Genomic DNA, 27,198 nt, shown 5'->3' with positions numbered 1-27,198 from the left:
CGGATTATCCAGTTATGAATAACTGTCCCATAGGCTCTCACTTTCCTTGACAGAAGTGGTTAAACTGGTAAGATCCTTTATGCATGTAAAAGGAAGCAGCTAGTGAGTCTGTCCTACCTGAAATAATGTTAACCTTTTAAAAAACTTTTTATTTAACAGATATTTCAAACCAAAACAAAGACAATGACAAAAAGAAAAAAAAAGAAAAATTAGAAGTTACATTTTTCAATGTGACATTAGAATAATACTGCATATAAAGGTGATCTTAATTTATTATTAATCAGAGAAAGCACCTCATAATTATAACGAATCACACAAAATATGACATTTTAAAGTCTAACATTAAGAAATACCCAAACTTTGGATATGCACTGAGTTCATGCACTGAGTCGTACTCTATAAATGGTTTCCAGATTAAATTAAATTCGGTATTAGACTTGTTTTTAACTACAAAGTTATTTTTTGACAATAATGCATATTCCCAGTTAGTTTGCTACTGTTCTAAAAAAAGGAATTGTGTGTAATTTCTAGTAAGAAGGATAAAGTATCAAAGCAGCTGTTATCATATACAACAGCAACTGTGTATGCTTTGTAGGAATATTACGCTTAGTAATACAGAAAAATAGCTGTCAGAAAATATATTTAAAATTTGGTTCATTCTAGGATGAATCATCTAGGATTGTTGAGCTTTATGACATTGCCACCAAATCTTTAAAAAAATGATCCATCCTAATTATTGTATTTTTAGCAGATTCTGAATCTGAATTATCAATTTTGGAAATCAACAGTAGTATAATATAGCAACAAAAAAATCATCTTGCATCAATTCTGAGTGTAATACTTGCATAAATTTAATAATTAATTATTCACAAGCTTTTATTATCAATCATTCTCTTTAAAATCTATATCTATTTAATGGTATGTTCTTTGTTTAGTTTTGAATCATATTCCAATAAGAAAACAAATAAATAATAAGCCCAGCAGATATTTTGAAGTTTTGTTACAAACTTTTCAAATTTTATTAGGTCTCTTAAGAATCCACCCTATTTCTGTCATTCCTTTCAAACTATTCTGTTTATTTTAAGATAATGGAACTAGTAAGGTATTTCTGACCATTATTAAAAGAATGTCTCAGAAAATGTCATCTCTGTTTTATTGAAGATTAAAGGCCTTTCCAAATTGTCAAAACATATCTTTGCATCAAGAACTAGCATACCAGCTTTTTTATTTTGCTGATTAATATTATCATCATCATTCAAAATATACCTGATATTATTTTTCATGTTTCTTTGGTACAAAGTCTGCATTCATTTTCACCGATGAGATGGGAAACATCACCAAAGATGTTTATTTATTTGGGCGGGGGGGGGGGTGTTAGACAATATTCATACCAGTATACCAAAAGATAACAAGAGAGTTTGGGTGACTTGTAGACCTATTAGGCTTTTAAAGGCTCTTAGGCTCTTATAAGCCTATTAGGCTTATAAGTAAACAACTTATAAAATTATATGCTAAACACATAAACCAAAATCTCCAATACTGGATTGGACCTTAGTTACATATCTAGAAATGAACAAAGATTTAGAACAGGACATCATGTTGTATTTTATTACTATGATTATCCCTCGTTGCTTGTATGCACATTGGAAGCTTAGGCATACAATTGTATTTCTATGCCCTCCCCTGGATAAAAAGTGCCTGAAAAGCTATAAAATTAAGTTAAATGAATCAACCGAACTATTTTATTTTTTCAAATCTTTTCACCCTTGAATTAAAATTATCAATATGCTTATTTGACCATTAGCTTTCTTCTTAATGGACAATCCAATAATTTCTGTCAGCTGGGTCTTTCGACTTCTGTTCTGAGGTTGGAAGCAAAGACAATAAATCAAAATCACAGCACAAAAGTACAAATACTGCTTGGGGGAGCAGGTTAAAAAAAAAAGTCTTCTCGTGGTCATCAAGTCACTCAAACCAAATAATTATGTACAAAATGCTTTGTTTGCAACAACGCTGCAGTTTTCTACTGTCATGGTAGCTATTATAAGAGTTAAATATCCACCAGTGTTGAATATTTACAACCTGTGAAGCAGAACTACCTATCACTGAAAGTCATATTTGTTACTAAATAGCTTCTTGTATTACATTTCCTGATTGCATTCCCCAATGCACATTTACTCATCTATATACCACTAACACTTTTCTGTTTGTCCATGTTTAGCCTTTAACTGGGCAAAACAGCAAATCATAGGACAACAATTTTTCAACCAAAAAGCCTCAAACAGACTAACTCACAAAATGTGTCCAAAATCTGGAAGCCATAACTCTTGTGTCATTGTAATTTGGCACATTTTATAAAATATATTGTGGCCTAATACAAAATGGCATTGTGGTCAACTCCTGCTGTTTTGACTATGCTATACAGTTCAACATGGGCTACTTTCAAGGCAGATACATCTCTAAATATATACCTGAACTTTTAAAACCGTTTGCAGTGAAGTAAGGTAAACATAAATTCAACACAAAAATAGTTTGTCATGAAAGCGACTACCTGCAAAGGCACCTGGATTGGGGTTGAAAAGCAAAAGCAGAAACAGTATGCTTTGTCCCATAACCGGGTAGATCAAGTTGCCCTGCTAGACTGGTCTCACTGGAGAAAAAATACTTTTGGAGTGAGGGTAGGACATTAGAAGCTCTGTCACTGTTGAAGGCATTGAGGAATCTGGTAGGAATGTGTCAGGCATTGAGGAATCGGCCCAATGTGTCATGGGATCTTCAAGTGTGTGTATGTAGACAGAGACAGAGACATAGGAAGAGGCAGTAGCATAGATGTAGATGTAGAGGCAGAGAGAGACAGAGTGAGATCCCTCTCTCCTCCCCAGGTACGATTCAATTATTATGCTTTGTTAATTAAAAGCCTTTCTTGGTAGAATTGGCAGAATCCAATGTCCCTACAGTCTTCAACACAACTCCACCCCACCTTCACTATCTCCACAGTACAAATAGGTAAGTTATTCTTCAAAACATCAGGATTGCAGAATTATCTAAAACCTTACTCTTCTTCATCTGGTTAATGATGGTACCTTAGATTCTATCTTTTAGGTCTAGCAGAAAATTAGGGAAAAAAAGATTTATCAATACTCATTATTTCTTGACAAATCACATAAAACATATAAAATTTATAAGAAATTTGCATATTAATTTAATAAACACTTCAAATTTTAATATCTTGGCTAGCTAAAAAGTTCACTCATTAAGTTAAAGCTCAAAGCTCTATTCTTCAAAAAATAAATCACACAAAAGCTATTAGAATGCCAGTTATAACTTAATATTACATTCACTCTTAATTCTTTTAAGAGTTAATTCTTCATTTTTAAAAAAACAAGTTTTTCATTATAATTCAGAATTCTTTATCGCTTGCCATATTCCTTCATTTTTACAAAATGGAAAAGTATTATGTCTGAAATTAAAACTATTACTTTTTAATTGTGCAATATTAAATAACAGTAGCAGAATTATAATCAAAATTTGTATTAATTTAATATTAATTTAGCAAGCCTTTTATTTATTATAACTTTTAAAATAGAAGTATTTATGGCTGATAGAGTGAAAAGGAAAAAAAAACTCACTGAATATGGGAAATGAAGGAGGACAAACAACCAAGCAGTTATTTAGAACATCCTACGTTTTGAAACATTCTTATGATATTCCAAAACTCTTTGAGAATTTGGCTGCTTTCTCATGCCTGGAGGTAGACTTATTATTAAGTCCTTTTTCTTTGATATATTGTGTTTTTTTCTTCTGGATGTGCCTGATCTTTTTCTTTTTATACTATGGTACTTTACTGGAAGCTACCCAGAGTTGTTTGGAGTTTGGCAGTATATTTTATTAACTAAATTAATATTTCACTAGATGCCCTCCAATCCTGAATCCCAAATTCAGTATGTAACTTAAGGTGTTTTACCGATCAGGGATTTCTTATCTAATACCATCAGAAAAATACTACACTTTAAACCTGGGGTATCAAACTCATGTCGTCACGGTGTTGTCACCTGACGTATCGTGACTTTTTCTCTTCCGCTAAATCGGGCATGGGCATGGCCAGCACATGATGCATCTGAGCCATGGGCTGAAAATTTGACACTCCTGATCTAAACTATTAGAGCTTCAAAACCAAAGGGCTCAAAACTTTTAACTTTTTTTTCTTCTATCAAAATGAGATCCCATCTTATCTCCCGTATTGGCTCTACCAAGCATGAAATGAATGCTAGATTAAGAGAATGTGTGGTTAATACAAATTTGGTACCTTAAACAACATAGATATCTTGTATGTTAATTGAACTATTTGTATTCTACCAGCACTCTGTAAAGGAGAGGTACTCCTTATTTTAACTTTATATTTCAGCAGCAACTCTTATGTGGTTTCAGTACATCATGTACAATGCGGAAATGAGAATGCCAAGGTTATAAAATTGTGGGTAATTTATCAGGTTCTGAATTGCTTAAATTTAGCATGCTCTAAATATTGATAACATTTTCATAACTGGCTTGCCAATGTTTTCTTTCTGGGTTCAAAAAAGAGTAACTGGCTCAAGGTTATCCAGATGACTTAATGTCTAAAGCAATACTAAAATTCACAGTGTTTTGGTTTCCAACCTGGTGCCTTAACAATTACACCAAGAAAACTGCAGGGACTGGTCCAGGCAGTTGCCAGGAATCAATACTGACTTGAAGGCACATATTTTTTTAAAAAAGGAATTACAATAACATATTTAAAACGAGTTCAAGAACATGCTATATTATGCTCTAGTACATCATTACCAGCTTTAAATGTTCTTTTTTTCTTCTGCTAGGAAAGGAAGTTGATGAGCAAGCTTCTGATTGTAGAGTTCCCAGTTTGCAGTTATCTTCATCCCCGTCTTCCTCATCTTCCTCCAAGCACCATTCTGGCAAAGGAGGTGGTGCTGGTGCATCAGCCACATCTCCATAACGACGGAAGAGTTCTTTCAAATAGTCATCTTTGTAGATGCCAGGCGGTCTGGCTTGAGCAAAAACAGCCACAGAAGCTTCAATACTGCAAAAAAAAAAAAAGTGACCTTGTGTGTGACAATGTAGGCATGAAAAGAAAAATTCAGAAATGACTCCACAAAGCCAAGAGGACAGAGCAGTAGCAGATCCAAGACTCAGCATCAAATATTCCCAACTGGCTCCCATAAAATCTCACAGCAGTTCTTATTACACTTGCCAAGGCTATATTGAGAGGGTCTTAACCAAGGCTTCCCTGAAGGCCCTGAATAGATGTCATGGGACCCATGAACCTGGATAGCAAAAAAATACTATTTTATTTTTGACTAACCTTTAACTAAAACTTAAGCGTTCCATTCAATAATATATATAGACAACAAAGCAATTTACGGGCTGCAAACTCCAAAAATGTTTCTTAACTTCAATAAAATATAGGTATCTAAAATTGTCATTTACAAGCGTGTGCCCTTGTTATTGATTTAATGGAGTAAAAAAAGCACACAATATTACTAAAGCAGATATTTGTTATTATTGTAACATTTTGATATCTACATTTGAGTTTTATTTATTTAATTTCTTGGCTACCCAACTTGAACAATACATAACTAAATAATTTGCAAACTGGAGTTGCTGAGAATTGAGCAGCATATATATTTAATTAATTAACTAACAATGAGATTCTGAGCAGCTTACAAGAAATAAACAAGATAAAAACAACGAGGAATTAATAATAATTGCAAAAGGCAGCTTTACTTTACAGCTTACATCTGATGATACTTTTAATCATCTTCTTCTTCATTTAACAACCCCATGATACTTTGTGGGGTGTAGTCTGGGAAACTGAATGGACCTAGCAGAGTGTTTTAATGGCCGAATGCCCTTCCTGTCACCAATGCGGAATTTTGTTCAGCAGATAAATTCTCAGTGTGCCCAGAGATAGAAGCCCACTGTAACTACATAGCCAAAAAGGTGTTAAGAGTTATTAACCTAATCTTATGTAGCTTTTTCTCTGGTAATATTACATTACTAACTAGAGCATACAAAACATTTGCTAGACCAATACTCGAATATAGCTCATCAGTCTGGAACTCACATTACGTATCTGATATTAACACAGTTGAGAAAGTCCAGAAATATTTCACAAGAAGTGTCCTCCACTCCTCTACTCATTGCAGAATACCTTATGCCACCAGACTTGAAATTCTAGACCTAGAAAACCTAGAACTATGCTGCCTTCGATCTGATCTTAGTATAGTATATAAAATCATACACAGCAATGTCCTACTTGTCCATGAATACTTCAGCTTCAACCATAACAACACAAGAGCAAACAATAGATACAAACTCAAGGTCAACCACACCAAACAGAAATATGACTTCAGCAACAGAGAGGTCAATGTCTGGAATACTCTACCTGACTCTGTAGTTTCTTCCCCAAACTCCAAAAACTTTAACCTTAGACTGTCTACTATTGACCTCACCCCTTTCCTAAGAGGTCTGTAGGGGGCATGCATAAGCGCACCAATGTGTCTACCGTCCCTTTCCTATTGTTTATTTTATTTTTTTATTTTTCTTATATGTATCATGTATTCATAACTATGTTTTTTTTTACCTATACCTATTATCTTGTAAATAATTGACAAAAATAAATAAATTAAATAAAGAAATAAAAATATCTGTCTCTACCTAGGATAGAATTCACAGCCTCCGGATTGTGAGGCGAGAGCTCTATCTCTTGGCCACTGCATCACTCCCCTAATACCATCTAATAAAAATCTGCCTATCCCAGGTTTTTGGGAAGGACTCAATAAGTGGATAAAAATGCCAAATTCAGTCTAAACATCTGGCTGACAGCATGACGAACCATAATTTCTCATAATTTCTCCCATAATTCATTTCTTTTATATAAATAGCCTTCGAGTTATGAGAGCAATTAGGACCAGAATATCTGTCACTAAGCAGTATGATCGTAAAGTGCAACCATCGGGTGACCACATAACTTACAACCCGGCGATTTTGGTTGTCATCATAATTAAGAACTGCAGAAGACATTAAGTGAAAACCACATCTGATCACAACTTCTGACCTCCTGCCAGCTTCCCCAATGACTTTGCTTGTGGGGAGCCCGCAAGAAACAATGGAAATTGTGATCATGAGCTGGGTGTCAAACAATCAGATCATAACCATGTGTCTGCAAGAATACCACAACAGCTGGAACTCCAAGAACCAGTCATAAATACCATTCTATCGTGCTGTTGTAACTTCAAACAATCAGTAAATGAATAGTCATTACCCAAGGGTTACCTGTAATACAATATATATCTATGCATTTAATTTTATGCATTTAAATACATTTTATAGAGAAGGGGTCCATACGTTTCACCAGAAACTGAAAGATCTGTGGCACAAAGAACTTAACAGTGCATCTGTACAAAAACATAAAAAACTGTATTTCAAAACTTTTTCCAAACCACAGAAAGTTAAGACCTACAAAAATATCATGGAGATCACAGAGCAATTCAGTGATAAGCACAGATCATGAATTACCACCAACCATTCAGAACAGTGGTGGGATTCTTTTTTTTTTTACTGCCCGTTCTGTGGTCGTGGCTTGGTGGGCATGGCAGGGGAAGGATACTGTAAAATCTCCAGTCAGAGGTGGTATTTGCCAGTTCTCCAAATTAATCAAAATTTCCGCTACCAGTTTTCCAGAACTGGTCAGAACCTGCTGAATACCACCTCTGATGCAGAACAACATAAACAAAATAATTGTTTCTTCTGTCAAGAAGTAGCTCCCTTTGATCCTCCCTGAAGATTCATCAGCAGAAAAAAACAGACTATCATAACATTTTAAGAATCACGGGTGGCTGACCTTGGCTGATTCATGTAAAACTAAGCACAAATAAACCAGGTTTGTATTCAAATAGGAACTAAGAAATCCCTAAGCTGTTGATTAAACTGGAAAGTAAAAGCAAAAAGCAAAATCTGGGAAGAAGGCTATGACAAACCACTTCTGTATCACTGCTCAGAAAACTACACAAGGTTACCAGGAGCTAAGTTCTGGTCAAAGGAAGCTTTACTCTTAATGGTAAACATAGGAAAATCACGCTTGTTTTTTCCTATCCTCCTTCACAATTCTTTTTTCCCTTTTTCCTTGAGCTGTCACAACTCAAAACGCACTCATGATGTCTCCTCGAATGGTGATGAAATGTTTGCAACCAAATTGCCAAGCTTGGAGCTCAAACTGGCAGCCTAACTACCAACCCTAATATTCAAACACATTTCCCCCTTATTTTTATATAGATAAACCCAAGTGTAAGATTATGTAGGCAAATCACTTTGATAGTATACTTGCCCAAAAGCAAGGAAAATATTTAAAAGTTCTAAATATTTTAAAATAAATAAACATAATTCCTAACTAGTTATTACTAAATCTTGGGCTCCCAACGTATCCTGCCACTGTAATAGATTTTTCATAATGTGTCAAGAAAGTATCACTATCAAGAGAAACCAAAATGTATTAGGAAATTTCCATGGGTTTCAATCTTAACATGCTTAAGTAGTTTTTTAAAAATATAGTATACTTTTGTTGGAAATAGAGAGCAAAATTATAAAAGTAATTGCCAATATATACTATGTTTTAATTACAAAAGAAGCAGCCTTGCATTTTCATGGAAATGCTTTGGAAAAAAGCAAAATAGTTGCTAAAGAAGAAAATGCAACAAAGCTCCCCAAACAATTATTGATATGCTGTTCTTTTCCTTAAACAAGCTATAAAACCAACACCAGCATTTTGCATCTGTATTTCTTCTACATTCACATGCCTAAGAAATAAAGGAATAGAATAGAATATTCTGTAGGAAATGTATTTTCATAAATGCAAATAAACACTAAATGTCTATTTGAAACAGCGCTGTAACAAAGGAGACTTTAAAATGTGATGATTCTTTTAAACTATTATCTTGAAGCAATTTTCCCCTAGATTCCACCATTTTAGAAAATACTTTCAATCTGCTAGATTGTCAGCACTTCTGCCTTGTAAAGGTGAGCAGAAAAGAACAAGAAGTACAATTATTAACGTATTCATTTAGCTACCATATCTTGTATGCTACTCAAATGAAAATGGTTCCAATCAAAATACTGTATCTACAGTAGATACAAAATAATTGTATTTAGTGCTTTCAGGATATACTCTGGAGAACTTTAGAAACATAAAATTAAAATCTGGCAGCATATAAATAATGCAAGTAAAATGTCTAACAACACCACAATAAAAGAGTTTTCTGATCAGGAGAAGCGTCTCCCCTCAGTGGCATAAAAGGCACATAGACAGCTAAATGATAAAACTTTAATTCTAAATATAGTAAGCATAAAATCCATGGAAATTTTCACCAAAGCAAAGCCACAAGATACCTTTGAATGCTTAAAATCATAACAGAATATTAAGCAGGAAGGATTTAGTACATAAAAGACATACATACAAAAAAAATGGAATCTGGTGATCTCCACCGAACCCAAACACACAAAAATTATGCCTACTGTCCAAAAACAATAGGGGCAGGATGTCACTTTTTCATTGTCTGCTAAAGACAAGATACCTCTCCACTTGTGATTCCAAATGAAAGAAGATGACCATCTTCAGCACTAAGCAATGACATTTTTTTTTCTAGAAATGGGGATTTCTTGAAGATGCCAAAAAAAGGAGAAAATGTAATTAAACACAAACTGTAACTATTATAGGAGCTACTGTAAAATATTATTAACGGATGTCTAGACACTACTGAAGTGTGAAAAAATGTAAGAACATAAAAAAACAGTTACTGCTGTTGTGCAGCATTCAACGTTGAATTATTGGAGAGAACTAATATAAGTTCTTCAAGAACCTTCCAATTCACCTGAGCACATGACAAAGAAACTGTATTCCTAAAATCCTAAATTTTCCTGGATATCGTCTTCAAATTACATGTTTCAATGATCTTGAACTATTTCAGTGTATACAACTGTGTACCCAAGCCACACTGCTAATACTAATTACCACCATCTCAGGATGTTTTTTTTTTTTTTTTTAAAGCATTGTTAGATGCAAATGCAGTATTTTCAAATCTTTCACCTTTCTATATCACATATAGGGAACAGATTATGTTTAGCTCTTGAATAAAATAGATTTATCCCTGCGTATATGTAAGATTACCCTTTTTACAAAAACTGGTCACCCTGGAATAACCAATTTGCTCAGCAGAGGGTCTGTTAATGTCAGCTATTCTTTAGAAGAGGTTACTTTCAAGCATGAGGGCATAATAAGCATCTCTCTTTGAATCTTTAAAGCAGCCACATCTTTTATCATGCTAATGATGCAGTTATGAAAGCATATGCACATGCAGAACTGGCCTTGCTTCCTTCTACAATCTGTCATGCAGCCAGTGTTAAAAACAGTCAACTCTCCTTTCTCATGTAATGTCAATTTTCACCCTTCCTTCCCTTCCAATTATATGCCTGCCAATTTAGTATTATACTTCAAATTTCTGATGAAATATCCTCCACTCCATTACGCCAAAATAAAGCACATTAATATTTAATATGCCACAAGCAGCAGCTGCACAAGCCCAGAAAAAGATCTGGCTGACTTAATGATTCAAAGAAAAAGTACCTCTTACACAATCCCAAACATTGCAATGCACTCCTTTCAAAGGAAGGTCAGGCAGCTAGCTTAGGGCCTGAGGCAGGACTAGAACTCCGGGTCTGCTAATTCCTACCCTGATACACTCACCACTACACCCGACTGGATCTTGAATACTTCTTATAGATACGTAAATACTTGCATCTCTCCTTAAAATCTTATCTACACTGTTGCAGGCTGAGAGTTATTTAAATGTGCCTTTGTTTTACTTTCTTTTAACCTTATGCAGGGAGGTGTGGGGGTTCAGCTTTTTTGATGCTTTGCTTGCTTAAAAGAAGTACAACGAAGAAGCAATATGGTGTTCATAAAGTCCAAAAAGTTACAAAAATCTATTTTCTAAAATCTACAGGATATGTTAGATTGGGCCAAAATTCAAATTATCAGACTAAAGCAAAATGACTCTATTAATTTTTTTCACTGAATGAAATGGACAGGCCCGCCACATACTCAAGCTCTACCACTGCACTGTGAATTTCATTGTTGATCTGTTTTTCCAGAACTTTGCTAGGGTAGCAACCAGGGGTGGCATTCTACCAGTTCGCACCTATTCACTAGAACAGGTTGTTAACATTCTAAGCAGTTCAGAGAACCGGTTGTTAGAAGAAATCACTGGCCTAATCCTGCAAGGAAGGCAGGAAGGAAACATTCTGGTGTTGCTTACAGAAACTGCCTCTCCGTTAACCCTTATTACATTCTTGGCAGGACTAAACTTCTTGTCTCAGGAACTTCTCTGGAGTTTTTTCCCCCTCCTTTGCTGGTACTTTGCTTGTGTGGAATGACCATTTAAAGTTACAATGGCACTGAAAAAAGTGACTTATGACCATTTTTCACACTTACGACTGTTGCAGCATCCCCACAGTCATGAGAGGCCAGGCGAGGAGATGCGTGCCTCGATGTAAGTGATATTGAGTTGGTCACACCCAGCCAATAACATGACCACCAAGCAATGTCTACCCAGTCATATGATCACCAAGCCACGCGCACCACCTAAGCCACACCCACAGAACTGGTTGTTAAAAATTTTGAATCCCACCCCTGGTAGCAACTAAGGCCTCTCTCTAGAAAAGAAAGAAAAAATGCTACATGTATAAAACTACAGGTAGTCCTCAACTTACAATAGTTCATTTAGTGACCATTTAAAGTTAAAACAGCACTGAAAACAGTGACTTATGACTGTTTTTCACACTTCTGAACATTCAGCATCCCTGTGGTCACATGATCAAAATTCAGATGCTTATATTTGTCATAGTTGCAGTTTCCCCAGATCATGTGATCACTTTCTGCGACCTTCTGACAAGCAAAGTCAAGGGGGAACCCAGATTCATTTAATAACCAGTGATCTATTTAACAACTGTGGTAGGAAAGGTTGTAAAATGGGGCAAAACTCTTAACTGTCTCACTTAGCAACAAAACTTTTGGGCTCAATTGTGGTTGTAAGTCAAGAACTACCTGTATAGATTAGAGAGAAGAAAACATAGAAATATTTATATTTTTTGACAGGTCTGCTTTTCTATTAAACATTTATTGCTCTAACAGCAGCATTTCTGGAAGGGAAAGAGAAGCTGGTGTTTAGTTTTATCACTTGTTCATTATACTGTCACTCACTCTCCTGCTGTATGACAATGTTTATGAATAGCTCATAAAATTCATACAGGTGTTGGAAAACCCAAAAAAAAAAGTTGTAAGCCACCATGAATCTGATCAAGTTTTGTAGCACACAAAGATAATAACAGCAATGATAATTGTAGACTAAGGAAAAAGGAGATTTCCCCCCACAAATTTCAGACCAAAAACAGAGATCAAGTCAAAATTAATTACCTTCAGAACATCTGAAAGAGGTCAAACTTTTTCTAAAAATCCAGATCAGTCTTGAAACAAATTAACTGAAATATTTCTATCTGGCAGTAGTAAAATCCATCAAAGAATACTTAGCAATATTATTTTGCCTCCTTGATGATATACTGGAAAGTTGGCAGATATTATATAACACAAAATATTATGTTTTATGGGGCAGGGCGGTGGTTCAGTGGTTAAGACACTTGTCTTGTCAGCTGGAAAGCTGGCAGCCCAGGTTTGAGACCCAAGCACCACACAACAGTGTAAGATCCTGTCCTCACCTCAGCTTCTGCCAACCTAGCATTTCAAAACCATGCAAATGCGAGTAGATAAACAGGTACCACTTCCACAGCACTCAGTGATGTCATGTTGGCCACATGACTACGGACAGCCCTGGCTCAATGCCCTTGAAACAGAGATGAGTACTGCCCCCTATAGTCAGCAATGGCTAGCAGAGTAAAATCCACAGGGTCTCCTTTTATATGTTTTATAGCCACTTTAATTTGTATACCCCACTAGCAAGATGAAGGAAAAATTATCCATGACATTGATGACATATGTACAATAATGTAATTATGCTATTGTTGCTATAATATTGCCCAAGAGTTATTTTTTTATTTAAAAACTTACCTCCAATCCAACTTTTCAACCAGAAAGGCACAGATAAGAAATCCAGTACGATTGAAACCATGCGTACAGTGAACACCTAGAAGACAAAATTGAAGAAAAAATATAATTACAATTGCCAAGCTCACTTAAAAGCATCAGGAACATTTGCTTGTCATAATCACTTCCCTTATAAGGGAATTAGTCCTCAGCTAGTACGTGATCGTTCATTCACTTCTCATACCACTTACTTCTTCCTTCCTTTTCTGCAAGAGGAAATTGGAGTGTGAACAGCGCCTACCACATAAACGGTTCCTTGAATAAGCAAACACTTCAGTTCTTTGTTTTGCACATTTCAAAACAAAACTAGGGATTAAGGGCATGAGAGCAACCTATGAACATGGAAAGCATTTTTTCAACCATTTTTCAATCATCATTCTCTAGTTCAAAAGTGTCAGCAAATATCAATAGATAATGGACACATGAAGTTAAAAAATATTCTGTAGGTTTCTGGATACATCTTAAGAATACTCCTATCAGAATTGGCGGGTGGGGGGTGGTGGAATCTTCCGTATATTTTGCATAATATACATTTAGGAGGGAAAGCCAGAACAATAGTCTGCTTTTTCAATACAATCTAGTACACTTGCTGAGTTGTCATATTCCTTTGAATGAAAATATACCTCTAACCTATCCTGTACTTTCTCGTTCTCATCCACCACCACCGCCATTTTCTTTTACATAAGGATCTAGAGAGGAAAATTCTCTCCTGGCACATTAGCTTCTTCTTCCCTCTACCTTTTGTAATTTACTGTCAGTTTTGATTTTATGACCAAACATGATCACTTAATATTTCAGGATGTGCCATAGCACATAAAGACACTAGCCATGAACAAGCTGTTTAGCCCAATTAAGGCTGGGACAAAATGCTACTGTCGCAACGTAAGGCAAAAAAAAAAAAATCTTCATAGAACACTTAGTTAATACTTACAATTGATGAAATATGTTGCCTATATAGCACAAAAAAAGAGCATCAGGCAGATTATGGGGAGAAAGTACATTCAGCAGCTATTCTGGATTCAAAAGAGTACATGCTTTCATCTTGACATCAATTGCTGAAATGAGGCTACTGCTTCACCTAAGTCTTATTGCCAGAAACCAGTTACTGTTGAGGGCCGTATTTCTGGAATAGATGGGCCTCAGGGCTCTCCTATTCTCATAGGATTTTTCACTCACTAGCTTCTATATTAATATGACATAAAACTGACTGTACATCAGCAATTGTTATAAGAAAATTCTGAAGACTGGATTCAATTAAAACAATGAACCAGTAGCACTAAAAAAAAAAAAAAAAATCCAAAAACACCTCTGCCTTATTTCTGTGGTAATGTCTCCATCTAGTGGCCAAGAAAAAAAGCAATTCTTACAAATTACATCAAAGTATCCAGTTCACACCTTGTAAAATTCAAATGAGGCTGTTGGAGTGAAATAGTCATTAAATATTGTTGCAATTATTCTGGACAGCAGCTCATTAGAGCAAATAAGTTTGCTCAGGAACACCATCTTTCATGGATTTCATTATGTTTCAATATTTGAATAATTTAAGATTTTTCATCAATTTTGAAACTCCCAAATCTGTACTCGACTCAATTTGATTATGTGCCTTGAAATAGGTGTTGAGTTTTAGCCACGAGGTAGATCTGCTTCAGGATGACCTGTTCCCATACTGGCCCTGCAGGTCTTTCGATGAGCACTCAGCTGAACTCATCCGCCTTGCTGTTGGTCATCTTCTTTCTTTCCACCTTTCCCAGAGAGCTAGGCCTTCACATAATATGTCCACATTTTGGTAATTTTAACCTAGTCATTTGGGTGAGAGCTCTGGACTGTCCCATGATTCGTTCTGTTTGTTTTCTGGATTATGAGTGCTATTTTCAAGAGTCTTCTCTAACAACAAAGTTGAACAGGATCTCACAGTATCAGGTTTCTTCATCTTTTACTTCCACAAGGAGAGAAGTGTTGTTTGCCTGATGCCAATCTTTGTGAGTATCGAGGATATCCATAAACATTTTCTAAGGCTTTTAGTGCTACCTCACATTAAATGCTAGTCAACCATACTTCTTGATTTCTTGTTCCTTCACATTGCTAGCCAATCCTAACAGACAGAACTATCCATCACTTCAATTTTTTCTATTCGAACACTGAGCTTGTCATTAGCTTGGTCTTCTTTATATTTAATTATAGTGCTATTTTTCCTCTGTCCCTTGACTTTCATCAGTAGAGCTTGAAGGATTATTGATGCTTCTTTGTCAAATTTTATTGAGCTTCATTAGTTATTTTAATACAATGTATATGCTAAATAAAGCAATACACATGGAAGACTAAATTAAAAAACTAATATAAGGTTTAACCTAGGTTTTCCCTGGTAAAATAGAAAGAGTACATTTTATTTTCAGTTGAAAGAAAATAGTTTATTTATATTCAAATGTAGTAATCATTTGGAATTTGACAAATGCATTTAACAATCCAAAGTGAGACAACTGAAAAGGAAACTCTGAGGGGGTTTTGTGTGTTAATCTTGCCGCTTCCACAGATTTAAAAAAATCCTTTATTTCTGTTGGTTGTGTTTCAGCTAATAGTAGAGACTAATAACGTTGTATAATGAAAGTAAAAATGAATGATTGTATACTCATATATATTTAATTTGAATCTTAATTTATACACAAGCAATTATAAAATATATATTGGTAGAGAGAATGTTTGGTCTAGTGGTTAAGGTACCAAAAAAGTGGGAGACAGTGAATTCCAGTCCCGCCTTAGACATGAAAGCCAACTGGGTAACTTTGGGCCAGTCATGATTTCTCAGCCCCACTTCACAAGGTTGTTGTTGCAGGGAGAATAGAAGAAGGAAGCAGTACTCAGTATGTTCACTGCCTTGAGTTACTTATAAAAAATAAAAAAGATATACATATATGCAACTGTTGATATGTATGAAAAACAAGTTTCCTTAAAATAGTTAACGTCTCTGGTCTAGACTTCACAATTGAAATTAGAATGCAGATTAGAATGCATTAAATAGCATGTTCAAATATTAAGAATAAACAATCTTGTGTATGGGTAATTAAATTAATAGGCAACTGATACAATCATTTTGGCCTTACTTCAAGCTAGTCACTTGTATATAATCATGTATAGAAATTGTGTGGTATGTAAGTAAAATGACATATAGTTCTTGTTTAACTATGTTAATTGGGACCAGAAACTTTGTTAAGTAATATGATTGTATGTAGAAGAAACCATGAGACCACACTGCTTAGCAATGTCAATCCGCATTCGGCATTGCACTGCCATGAATGCAGTAAGTTAAAGAAAGGAATTAATATTAGAAAAGAGTATGCAATCTAATGAATCATTTCCATAATAACATTTATTCCAGATCATTACATAACTTTGTTAACTTTAGCTCTTGTACACGTCCACTATAATCAAGTGATGAAAAAGACCTGTAATAAATCTTAAAGTTGATGTATGTTTCTGCCCTATGAGACAGACGATGAAGAAACTGATTCTACAGTACAACTAGAGCTACACTTTATTAAGATAGGTTACAGTAACAGAATCTAGCAAGTTTACTTGAGTTTTCCCTTCGCTCCCTCTTCTTCTCTCAAGGGTCAGGGTGGAGCCAGTGCCTCTTTCTAATACTTCCCGCATCACCGTCTTCATGCATAACTGTTGTCCTAATCGCTTCTGGACAACATGATCACTTCTATGACTCCTTACAATAGGGCTGATTAGATTATTTAGATTTCAGCTTTGATTTCACCTTGATGCTTCCCTATTCAGCAAGACATTGGTGATAGCAAGTACTGTGTGACTTATCTAGATGAATGGAAAATTAAATACAGTTCATGGCACTCATTCAGGCTTGTTCCTTTTTACAAACATCATCAGGAATGCTTATTTCCAACATGCTGGTATTTCATCCTATTTTGGGTTTTTTTGGTTCTACTGCTTGCTATCATGATTCGATGCTGGCTGGATTAAGTTGTGAAATGTTTATGTGCAACTACAGTGGAAAGTGGCAAATGGAGCATTAGTATATTACATGGAAAAACACCCAAGACAGATGGAAAATAGTCACACAGCAAGGTTAATATACATACCTATAAGTTCTGTTGGGTTCTTACTATGAAACTGTTCACATATACGAATGAATGTTTCTGTGTTTTCAGGTGTGGGGCACTCTCCATGCCTACCAAAAAGAGAAGCGTTAAGTAAAGGTAAGAATGTTCCTCCATAAAAAAGTATTCAGGCGTGTCATTAGCTTACCCTTTACATTGAAGCTTCACATACACGATGCCATCTTTTTCTACTTCACTTCTGTCATAGAACCTATTGGTGTTTGTCAAGTCTATTAACAGACCCATTTTAACCTGAAAGTAATAAAATTAGAGTTTAATGCAGATATGTGAAGTTACACATAAGGTGAACATAACTTTAGGTAGTTTATTTAAAATGTGTGTATAGCTGTGCATCTAGACAACTCTCAGCAGTTCTCAACTGAAAGTTAAAACAACAAAAACCTGGTGCCAAGTCAACTCCTAATGTGCAATTGTCCAATTATCCCAGTCCCTGGGAGAAAAGCCAAGTCTTCGGTGATTTTTGGAGAGCTAGGCGGGTAGAAGCCTGATGAACCACACAGGCAGGGCAGGGGCTGCCACAGAAAAGGCATGCTTCCTAGTGTTTTGCTGGTTTTAGGTGTACCTTGGTATAAAGAAAGACAGAGTCCAGGTGTTTACCTTGATAAGCTTTTTACGTGTTTATTCAGTTGAATAAAGACCGGGGGGGGGGGGGCTTAGCAAGAGGGAAACTTGAACACATTTTGATATATTTATATGCTTGTTACACTGTCCACTTCTCCATCCAGAAGCACCAGCATATTCCACCCAGACAAACTGGCACACTTTAGATAAGAGGAAGAAGTACAGAAAGTAATCTGCCGCCCTTGGAGGTCTTGCAAGGACACTGTGTGTTTCCCAAGGAACTTTCCATGGCCTTGAAGGCCTGCAGAGTCACTGATGACATTGGCACATATGCTTCCTCAGAACTGTCAGTAAAAACATTAAATTCCTGGTCAACACTAGCCTTTATTAGGAGTGTACCCACCCTATCTGATCTGGAAGGACAGGTAGGTCCTGAGGTCCTGCAAATAACCTGGCTCTGTGCCATAAAAGGCTTTAAATGTGATAACCAGTTTATGATAAACATGCGTAACTCTAATGGTTAATATTCAGAAGTAACTTTTCTGATGTTATACATACACCGTGAAAATACCATGGCTATGTATATCCCAACTGGTATCATTGAAAGCCTCATACGCAGAATTTACAAGAGAAAGGATGGAGTCCAATGCTTTGCTCCTGTTTCCAAAACTGCCTTTGTGGTTTCCTCTCCTGCTACCCATATATTCCCCTCCTGCTTTAGTGTTAGGAGAATCCTCTGAAACCAATTTTGGGGAGAGGTACACAGAAAATAGCAATAGGGTGGAAAAATTACATTCTCTTAGTTGTCCTAGATACAGTTTTGTCCACGGGAAATAAGCATCGTGTTGATTCGCTTTGTTGTTAACTTAAAAGGTTTAACTTTGCTGTCCAATGTTTTCATCTTTTGATGTGTTCGTTGTTTCCTTTTACTTTTTAAACAGACATACAGACAAACAGACATGCATGCCACCATATCCATAAATATATTGGGAAGATATTTCTACAGTAGGCATGCTCAGAGGAAAAAAAAATTAGTAAAGTAGTAAAAAAAATCCCTTTACTATTTAGATACTAAAGAACTGAATTATATTCTTTACCTTGAGACTCTTTAAATAGTTGGATAACATAGAGGGATGGAAACGATACTCTTCAGCAACTTTATCATCATATTTTGGTCCTAGCATCGTCTTCAGAGGTAAAAATATTCCTGTTTGGTAGTAATTTTAAAAATGCATCTAATCAACATGAAGCCTCATAAAAATGTCTGTCTGTTTGAATCATTATTAATAGTCTTCATTAGGACAAAGAACTATAGCACTTTATGACATAACTCAGTATCTTCTATAACAAAATTAAGTTCTGAACTGTAAAATCCAGTACCTGAAAAGCTTTATTTCCCATTCATTGAGAATACTCCAAAAGCATTTCTAGAGAAATTATGTTGTTTAATTAAACATCTTATTAGCCATATCCAATTAATACCTAAACTCATATATATTTAAAATAAATTAGATGAGGATAAATAGACCAAAATTCAGTCCAGATAACATGGAGTTGCTCAAGGACAAAAAAATATGCAAATAATATTAACTAATTGCTTCTGAGATAAAAGAATACAAGGAAACTCTTGGATCCGGCCTAGCTACTGAATTATCAGATGATAGCCATGGAAAATAAAGTGTTTCATAAGATTTAATTAATGGCCTAGTTGTCAACAAGGTAGCATAATGTCTCAGCTTAATTAACTGTCATATAACTTCAACATATAACTGTCTCTGAAAAGAAATTTAGATTTAGTTAATCCAAAACATGACTGTCCACGCTCAAGCCACATCATTACAATAACTTAGCACTCTACTGCTGTAGTTTATTCCAACTACATACATTTTAAATACCAGTTTTTAACCAATAGCTTTGGGGGTTCTATGTATTACTTCATTATAATCTAAGTTATTCCAGTATTCAATATCCAGTGCATTCAGAAAATATTCAGATCCCTTCACTTTGCTGCAGGCCGATTCTACAGTTTTTGAAATTCATTTTTTTCTCATTAATCTACACTCAGTACCCCAGAAAGACAAAGTAAAAACAGAATTTCAAAGATGTCTGTAAATTTATTAAAAAGAAAAAAAAACTGAAATATCACATTGGCTTAAGTCAGAGGTCTTCAAACTTGGCAACTTCAAGACTTGTGGACTTCAACTCCCAGAATTCTCCAGCCAGCTTAATCTAAAAGTTGCAAAGTTTGGGGACCCTGGCTTAAGTATTCAGACTCTTTGCAACTACACTTGACATATAGCCCAGATGCCTCCCATTTCTCTTGATCATTGCTGCCATGTTTCTCCACCGTGATTGGAGTCTACCTGTGGTATGGATTGGACATAATTTGGAAAGGCACACAGCTCTCTATAGAAGGCATCACAGCTGACAATGCATACTGTAGCAGAGCAAAAGCCATGAGGTCAAAGAAACTGCCTTGCAGAGCTCAGAGACAGGATTATTGTCAGGCATAGATCTGGGGAAGACTACAATAAAAATTCTGTTGCACTGAAGATTCCTAAAAGCACCGCGGCTTCCATAATCCTCAAATGGAAGAAGTTTGACACAACCAGGATTCTTTCAAGAGCTGGTCACCCAAACTGAGCAATCGGGGGAGAAGGGCTTAGTAAGAGGAGTGAGCAAGAGCCCAATGGTCACTCTGACTGAGCTCCAGAGATCCTGTGTGGAAATGGAACAGAGTTTCAGAAGGACATCCATCACTGCAGTCTTCCACCGATCTGAGCTTTGTGGCAAGAGTGGCTAGACGGAAGCCTCTCCTCGGTACAAAACACATGAAAGCCCGCTTGGAGTTTGCAAAAAAACACCTGAAGGACTCTGACTGTGAAGAATAAGATTTTCTAGTCTGATGAAACCAAGATTGAACTGTTTGACTTCAATTCTAAACATTATGTCTGGAGCAAACCAGGTACCACTCATCACCTGCCCTGTATCAACCCAACACTGAAGCCTGTTGGTAGTAGCATCATGCTGTGGGGGTATTTTTCAGCAGCAGCAACTAGGAGACTGGTCAAGGTTGAGGGAAAGTTGAATGGAGCAAAGTACATAGATATCCTTAATGGAAACCTGTTGCACAGCACTCAGGACCTCAGACTGGGCCGAAAGTTAATTTTTCAACAGGACAATGATTATTAAGTACACAGCTAAGACCACACAACAGTGGCTTACGGACAACACGATGAATGTCCTAGGGTGGCCCAGCCAGAGCTCTGATTTGAACTCTATTGAACATCACTGGAGAGATCTGAAAACGGCTGCCCACCAATGGTCTCTATCCAACCTGACTGCACTTGAGAGGATTTGCAAGGAATTTGGGGGTTCTGGACCAGTTCCGCTTCTCTCCTTGGTGATGGGATGGCTGTTGAGCAGGCAGGGCTGCCCCGAGGATGTGGAACCCGGAGCCAAAGGAAAAGGAAAAGGCAGCACGGCGCAGAGAAAAATGGCAGTGTGCAGATGCCGTAGTAGTAGAGACGATAGGAGTCTGGACCAGTTCCACTTCTCTCCTCGGTGACTGGACCACCAGGCGGGGCTGCCCCGAGGATGCGGAACCTGGAGCCAAAGGAAAAGGAAAAAGCGGAGCGGCGCAGAGAAAAATGGCAGCGCGCAGATGCCCTTGTGTTCTGGGGCTTCCCTTCTGAGCTTCGTGGTCTCCCCGCGGGACAAGTAGAAGCAGAGCTGCGGGCACTTTTTTTTTTTTAAGTCAGGGCAAGGACTTGCCAAGGTACTTCAATAAAGTACTGAGCGAAGGGTCTGAATATTTACGCCAATGTGATATTTCAGTTTTTTCTTCTTTTTAATAAATTTACAGACATTTCTAAAATTTTGTTTTTACTTTGTCATTATGGAATACAAAGTGTAGGTTCATGAGAAAAAAATGAATGTCAACAACTGTAGAATCAGGTTGCAGCATGAACGATAAAATTAAATGCACCTATATAATAAATAATATTTAATTAATATATTTATTCAATTTATAAGCTGCCTAATCAGAACAGGCAAAATGCATTCAAAACATTTGTTTGCTTACTTATTAAATTTATATCTATCTCATTATCAAGCAATTATAAAAACTAACCAGAAGGAAAATTATAAATCAAACATTACAAAAGTACATATAGAATTAAATATACAGGAAAAAAGCCAAAACATACATAAAATCAAAATAATATGATGCTAATATAAGTCAGGCTAAGACACTGAGCTGGTTGATTAGAAAGGTCGGCAGTTTGAATCCTTAGCACAGCATAACGGAGTGAGCTTCCGTTACTTGTCCGGGCTTCTGCCAACCTAGCAGTTCAAAAGCACATAAAAAATGCAAGTAGAAAAATAGGGACCATTTTGGTGGGAAGGTAACAGCGTTCTGTGTGCCTTTGGGGTTTAGTCATGCCAGCCACATGACCCTGGAGATGTCTTCAGACAGCGCTGCCTCTTCGGCTTTGTAACAGAGATGAGCACCGCCCCCTAGAGCCAGAAACAACTAGCACATATGTGCAAGGGGAACCTTTACCTTTAATATAAGTTTTATGAATGGCTCTAAAGACTCTAGAAAAGCCAAGAGTTTGAGGTTTTTCAAAGAGGCAATAAGATTAAGGAGAGTATACACCAGTGGCTGAGAAGGCTTGAAATCTCCTAAGATGACACTGCCTTGTTGATGGGATCAGGAACATATCAATCTGCCAGATTTTATAGCATTGGCAGAAATTATTGGAAACAATGATTTCTCATAAATATCTAGTCCACAAGCTAGAAAAGGCTTAACAGATGCACCCTGAATTGCAATTGGAAGTCAACTGGTATCCAGATAGTGCAGCTCCCAAAGAAGGGGTATCTACATATGCGTGAAACAAGATACACTGAAATCTAGGCATGCCACCACAATCTGGATGAGCTGTAGCTTCCAAGTGGTCTTCAAGGGTATCTCATATTATGTCCATTAGCCCAGTTCAAAGGTGAAAAAACATAAGTGACTATAAGAGCTTTCTATTCCAGTAAAGGGTGCAACTGATGCACAAGCAGATCTATGCAAAAGTTCTCTCAGCTATGGTTACAATTTATTCTTTGATCAACTGAGAATCCACAAGGACTTCAAATTCTTTAATGATTTTGTCTAAGAAAATCCCTATCTAGAGCCAAAAAGCCACCAGAAATAACAGATTCTTGAATTCACTGCCACTTGGTCTTGCTACAATTCAGTTGTTTCTCCCCAACTAGACTAACATCTTACAGGCTGTAAGACAGAACCTCAACAGCACCACTTGGTCACTCTGGGATTGAGATACAGAACTGATTATCATACATGCAATATATGATAATCATACATGCAATATATGATAAAAGAAAGGAAGAAAACCACTGCAACTTAATGTCTCCATTCCCTATCCTCTAATACCTAATATGGTATTTTTTAAATACCATAAATAATAGTATTGAAATGCATGGAAGGATCCAGAATAATCAGGAGAGTTGCATCACTGCTACCCCACTTCCACCAGAGTATACACTATCAATATTGTTTCAGTGCTATAACCATGTCTAAAAAGCAATTGCATAATGTGCTTTCCTCCAAGGTCCTTTAGAGCTGCACTCCATCACTTCTCAAAAGGTTAAAGACTAATTAGAAATTATCCAATACTATTGGATCCAGTGATAACTTCTTGAGAAAGGGATGCACCAAGAGCCAGTGGTGGTGGTTAGAGTGCAGTACTGCAGGCTACTTCTGCTGCCTGCCGACTGCCTGCAATTTGCTACTTTGAATCTCACCAGGCTCAAGGTTGACTCAGCTTCTGAGATTCAATAAAATGAGGACCCAGATTGTTGAGGACAATATGCTGACTCTGTAAACCGCTCAGAGAGGGGGCTGTAAAGCACTGTGAAGCAGTATATAAATCAAAGTGCTATTGCCTTTTTCAAGGCAGGAGGTACTGTTCCCTCATTCAAGAATGCACTGGGCTGAACCACAACCTTAATCAGCCAAGACCTGGGTCTGTCCCACTGATTACTGCACTGGCAACTGTTAGAATCCTGTCCACTTCCTTGAGATTCACAGGATCAAAATTTTCTGATAAAAAATATCCTGCCTCAGCCAAATTCCAACTCAGGACAAATTTAGAACATGTCTCACTGCAACTCTTAAAAATTTCTTCTGATCTCTCCCTAGGGGTATCTGACTCATTCTATTAAAAAAAAACCCTTCTTGACAGCAACCCTCAAATATAATAACAATGATCAATAAACTGTGATAAATTTAGAAAACAAGAGGTGCCTAGACTGAAACAATTTCTCCTAAATTTATTTTAGACTATGGCTGCAAATATTTGATTTTTCAATTGCCAAGAAACTGGCCCAGCATTAGTTTTCCTTACTTAACTGAAGCTCTATTGGGCTATTTCATGGTCACGTTTTACTTTAAAGGATTAAATTAACCAGCACAATTAAGTGTTGCAAATAATCTCTCCAACTCCCCTCCCTTTTTCCTAAGACAAGCAAGAAATTGTCCCTGCTATTTGCACAGCATGGCTGAAGCTTTTGATTTGGGAGCATAATTAAACTAGGCCTTTAATTGGGCAGATATACCTAATCCAAAGCTGGTAAACCACTAGTTTGCTCCTATCAGGCTGCTTGGGGGTTATTTGTGTTTCTGTTACTTGTAGTGGGTTCAGTGAATTAGTATTAATTAATAACTATTCAATACATTACAAAAAAGGTTTTGCTTCCTTTCTTTTGGAGTGAGAATGTTAAAAGGTCTGCATTTTCTCTTCCTTTCCATAAAAGTACCATCCAAATGGCTGAAGAGGAAACTTCTCTCTGCCCGCTCTTTCTAAAACCAGTCTCCCGCACCTGATCAATGATTTTCCTATACAAGTATTCCTTGACTTACAACGGTTCATTTGGTGACCGTTCAAAGTTACACCGGCACAGAAGTGACTCATGACCATTTGCCACCTTTGTGGCATCCCCATGATCATGTAATCAAAATTTAGATGCTTGGCAACTGGTTCACACTCATGACTGTTGCTGTGCCCCAAGTCATGTGATCCCCTTTTGATAACCAAAGTCAAGGGGGAAGTCAGATTCACTTAACAACCAGGTTACCAACTTATCACCCGCAGCAATTCACTTAACCCCTATGGCAAGAAAGGTCATAAAATGGGCCCAAACTCATTCAACAACAGAAAGTTTCAGCTCCCTCGTGGTCGTAAGTCGAGGACTATCTGTATTAATAAAGCCTGCTGGTCCAACAGAGCGAAGACCCGCAATACGAGCTGGACCAAAGGCTGCTCAGCCTCCACATGCGGAGGAGAGGGCTCAAGCACCACATGGCGGGATACGCAACGGGCTCTCTTACCAAAGCCCGGCACCCCGTCCTCCGTCCCGCCACAGCTTACCTGTCACGGGCTGTCCGCGTCTCGGGCAGTTCAGCCACCGCGGTGGAATTCTGTTGAAGGACATGGCCGGGCCGAATGCAGCAGCCGCAGCCGCCGCTATCGGGAGCGCTCGCCGTTAGAGGGGGTCGGGAGTCGGGGGAGAGGGGAGGGGGAAGACCCCAACAACACTCGCTTCCTCCACTCCGTCGCCCGCAAGTAACGCCGACACCCACAATGCCCCACGGCCGTTTGTAACCGGTTCCGGGAACTTTTATGTCGCTGCCGTTCTGCCAACTCAAGAAGGGCGGGGCGGTGAGCCTCTATGGTAAGTCCTTTTTTTTTTTTTTTTCTATAGAGATAGAAAGAAGAGTAGTTTTCACTTCTGGCTTGGCTTAAGAATTTCCATTGCAGTAGTAATCACGCACTGTAAATCAATCCTGCGCAGGAATCTGCGTTCATTTTTCCCCTTATTTTTATTTGATTTACCTATCGTATTTAGAGACTTCCCATCTCCCTTCTAGAGCGATTCTGAGCGGTGTAGAGATTTACATTTTTTAAACATTGCTGTAAAAACCGCGAAAACGAATCGTGCCCTGAATCTCTAAATTCCATCATAACTTTTACACAGGAATAAAAGCCACGTTAGTGAGGCTTTGGCAGGGCAGGAGATTGAGGGAGGAGATGAAAAAGCGGTTATATATTTAAAATGCATTTCTTATGGTGATGACGCTTACTCAGAAGTGCGTGTGTTCAAGGGTTTCATTCTAAAAAAAAATATTCGTAAAAGCCGAGACCATCTTAGTACAGCTGTTTTATTAATCCGTTCATAGTCTTGTTACTCGCACCGTATCTGAAAAATGAAATCGCAAAAATGGCAGGAAGAGACACAACTTTTTAAAATGTTGTGGGGCATGTGAGTTTTTAACAATCAGTTGCAGAAGCCCTGCTCAAATGTCATTTCTCAGGCAGTAGAGACAGATCAGTTTTGAATGGCATTGCTGGCCTCAAGGATAATCAGCTTATCTCTGTCTCTCTCACTCTCTCAAACTCATACAGCTGTTGTTTCTATCCACACAACAAGCTATTCTGTTTATTTCACCTCTTTTCTTGGCTGCCCACAGCTGTTCTGACCATTATCTTTGGCAGACTGATCCTACTTTTTCATACTGTTTCTTTGCTAGGAATGTTATGGCTTCATTTTTGCCCATGTTGCTGCCTTCGATAAAATTTCCTGTTCATCCTCTAAAATGCATGTGCTAACAATTCAATTGTACTAAAATAATCAGTGCTGCATGCACATTAGCAATAAAGCAAACTGACAGAAGCACAAAACAAAATTAGAAAGGTGTTTCCTTTTGTCTTTTTTTTCTGGCATGCATCAACAATAGCATCAACAATAAGAAACAATACTGTGGCAATTTTAGTGTTAAGAATTAAGCCTAAGATGTGAACAATTTGATGTATTTTTTCAGTTTATTAATGCCACACTCAGATGTAACTCAGATGTAAAATTTAAGCAACCTTATGTTGAACAACGTTAACATTTTAGAAGTCACCGTTAATGATTTCTAAATTTTCATTTATCTTTAAAGGTGTAAGCTATCTAAAAATCATCAGGGTTATGTAGACAGCACTCCATAAATATCACTATATCCAATAATATGTGTTCTTATAATAAAACAATATAAATAAGGAGGCAAGAAAGGAAGCAAGGGAAATGTAGTTTGGTAAGCAAATAACTCAGGTTTAAACAAGTTTTTTCCCCGCAGCAGGAAAATAACTGGTTAGTGTTTTGGTTTTTCAAATGAAAAAAAATAAATACTGCATTATTACTTTGAAAAACAACAGAAATGTTTGGGTAATAATGATCAGT

The 27,198-nt window shown here is 37.0% G+C and overlaps 1 protein-coding gene across 1 annotated transcript in view; it reads right to left on the bottom strand.

Moving 5' to 3' along the window:
• The window catches only part of RNGTT (RNA guanylyltransferase and 5'-phosphatase), a 118,738-nt gene extending 93,166 nt beyond the window's left edge, over nucleotides 1-25,572 (bottom strand). The window contains exons 1-6 of the mRNA XM_026726748.2: nucleotides 25,347-25,572; nucleotides 19,002-19,111; nucleotides 17,471-17,574; nucleotides 17,305-17,393; nucleotides 13,169-13,244; nucleotides 4,822-5,074 (exon numbers count right to left, since the gene is read on the bottom strand). Coding sequence (XP_026582533.1) covers nucleotides 4,822-5,074; nucleotides 13,169-13,244; nucleotides 17,305-17,393; nucleotides 17,471-17,574; nucleotides 19,002-19,111; nucleotides 25,347-25,410 — 696 coding nt within the window. The 5' untranslated portion in view covers nucleotides 25,411-25,572. The remainder of the gene's footprint in view (nucleotides 1-4,821; nucleotides 5,075-13,168; nucleotides 13,245-17,304; nucleotides 17,394-17,470; nucleotides 17,575-19,001; nucleotides 19,112-25,346) is intronic.
• Nucleotides 25,573-27,198: the final 1,626 nt, after the last annotated feature.

The sequence above is a fragment of the Pseudonaja textilis genome, chromosome 1 (assembly GCF_049901715.1).
Source record: "Pseudonaja textilis isolate UNSWEBS1 chromosome 1, rPseTex1.2, whole genome shotgun sequence".
Taxonomy (NCBI): Eukaryota; Metazoa; Chordata; class Lepidosauria; order Squamata; family Elapidae; genus Pseudonaja; species Pseudonaja textilis.
The sequence above is the reverse complement of the archived record's forward strand: the minus strand, read 5'-3'. Positions and strand labels throughout refer to the sequence as shown.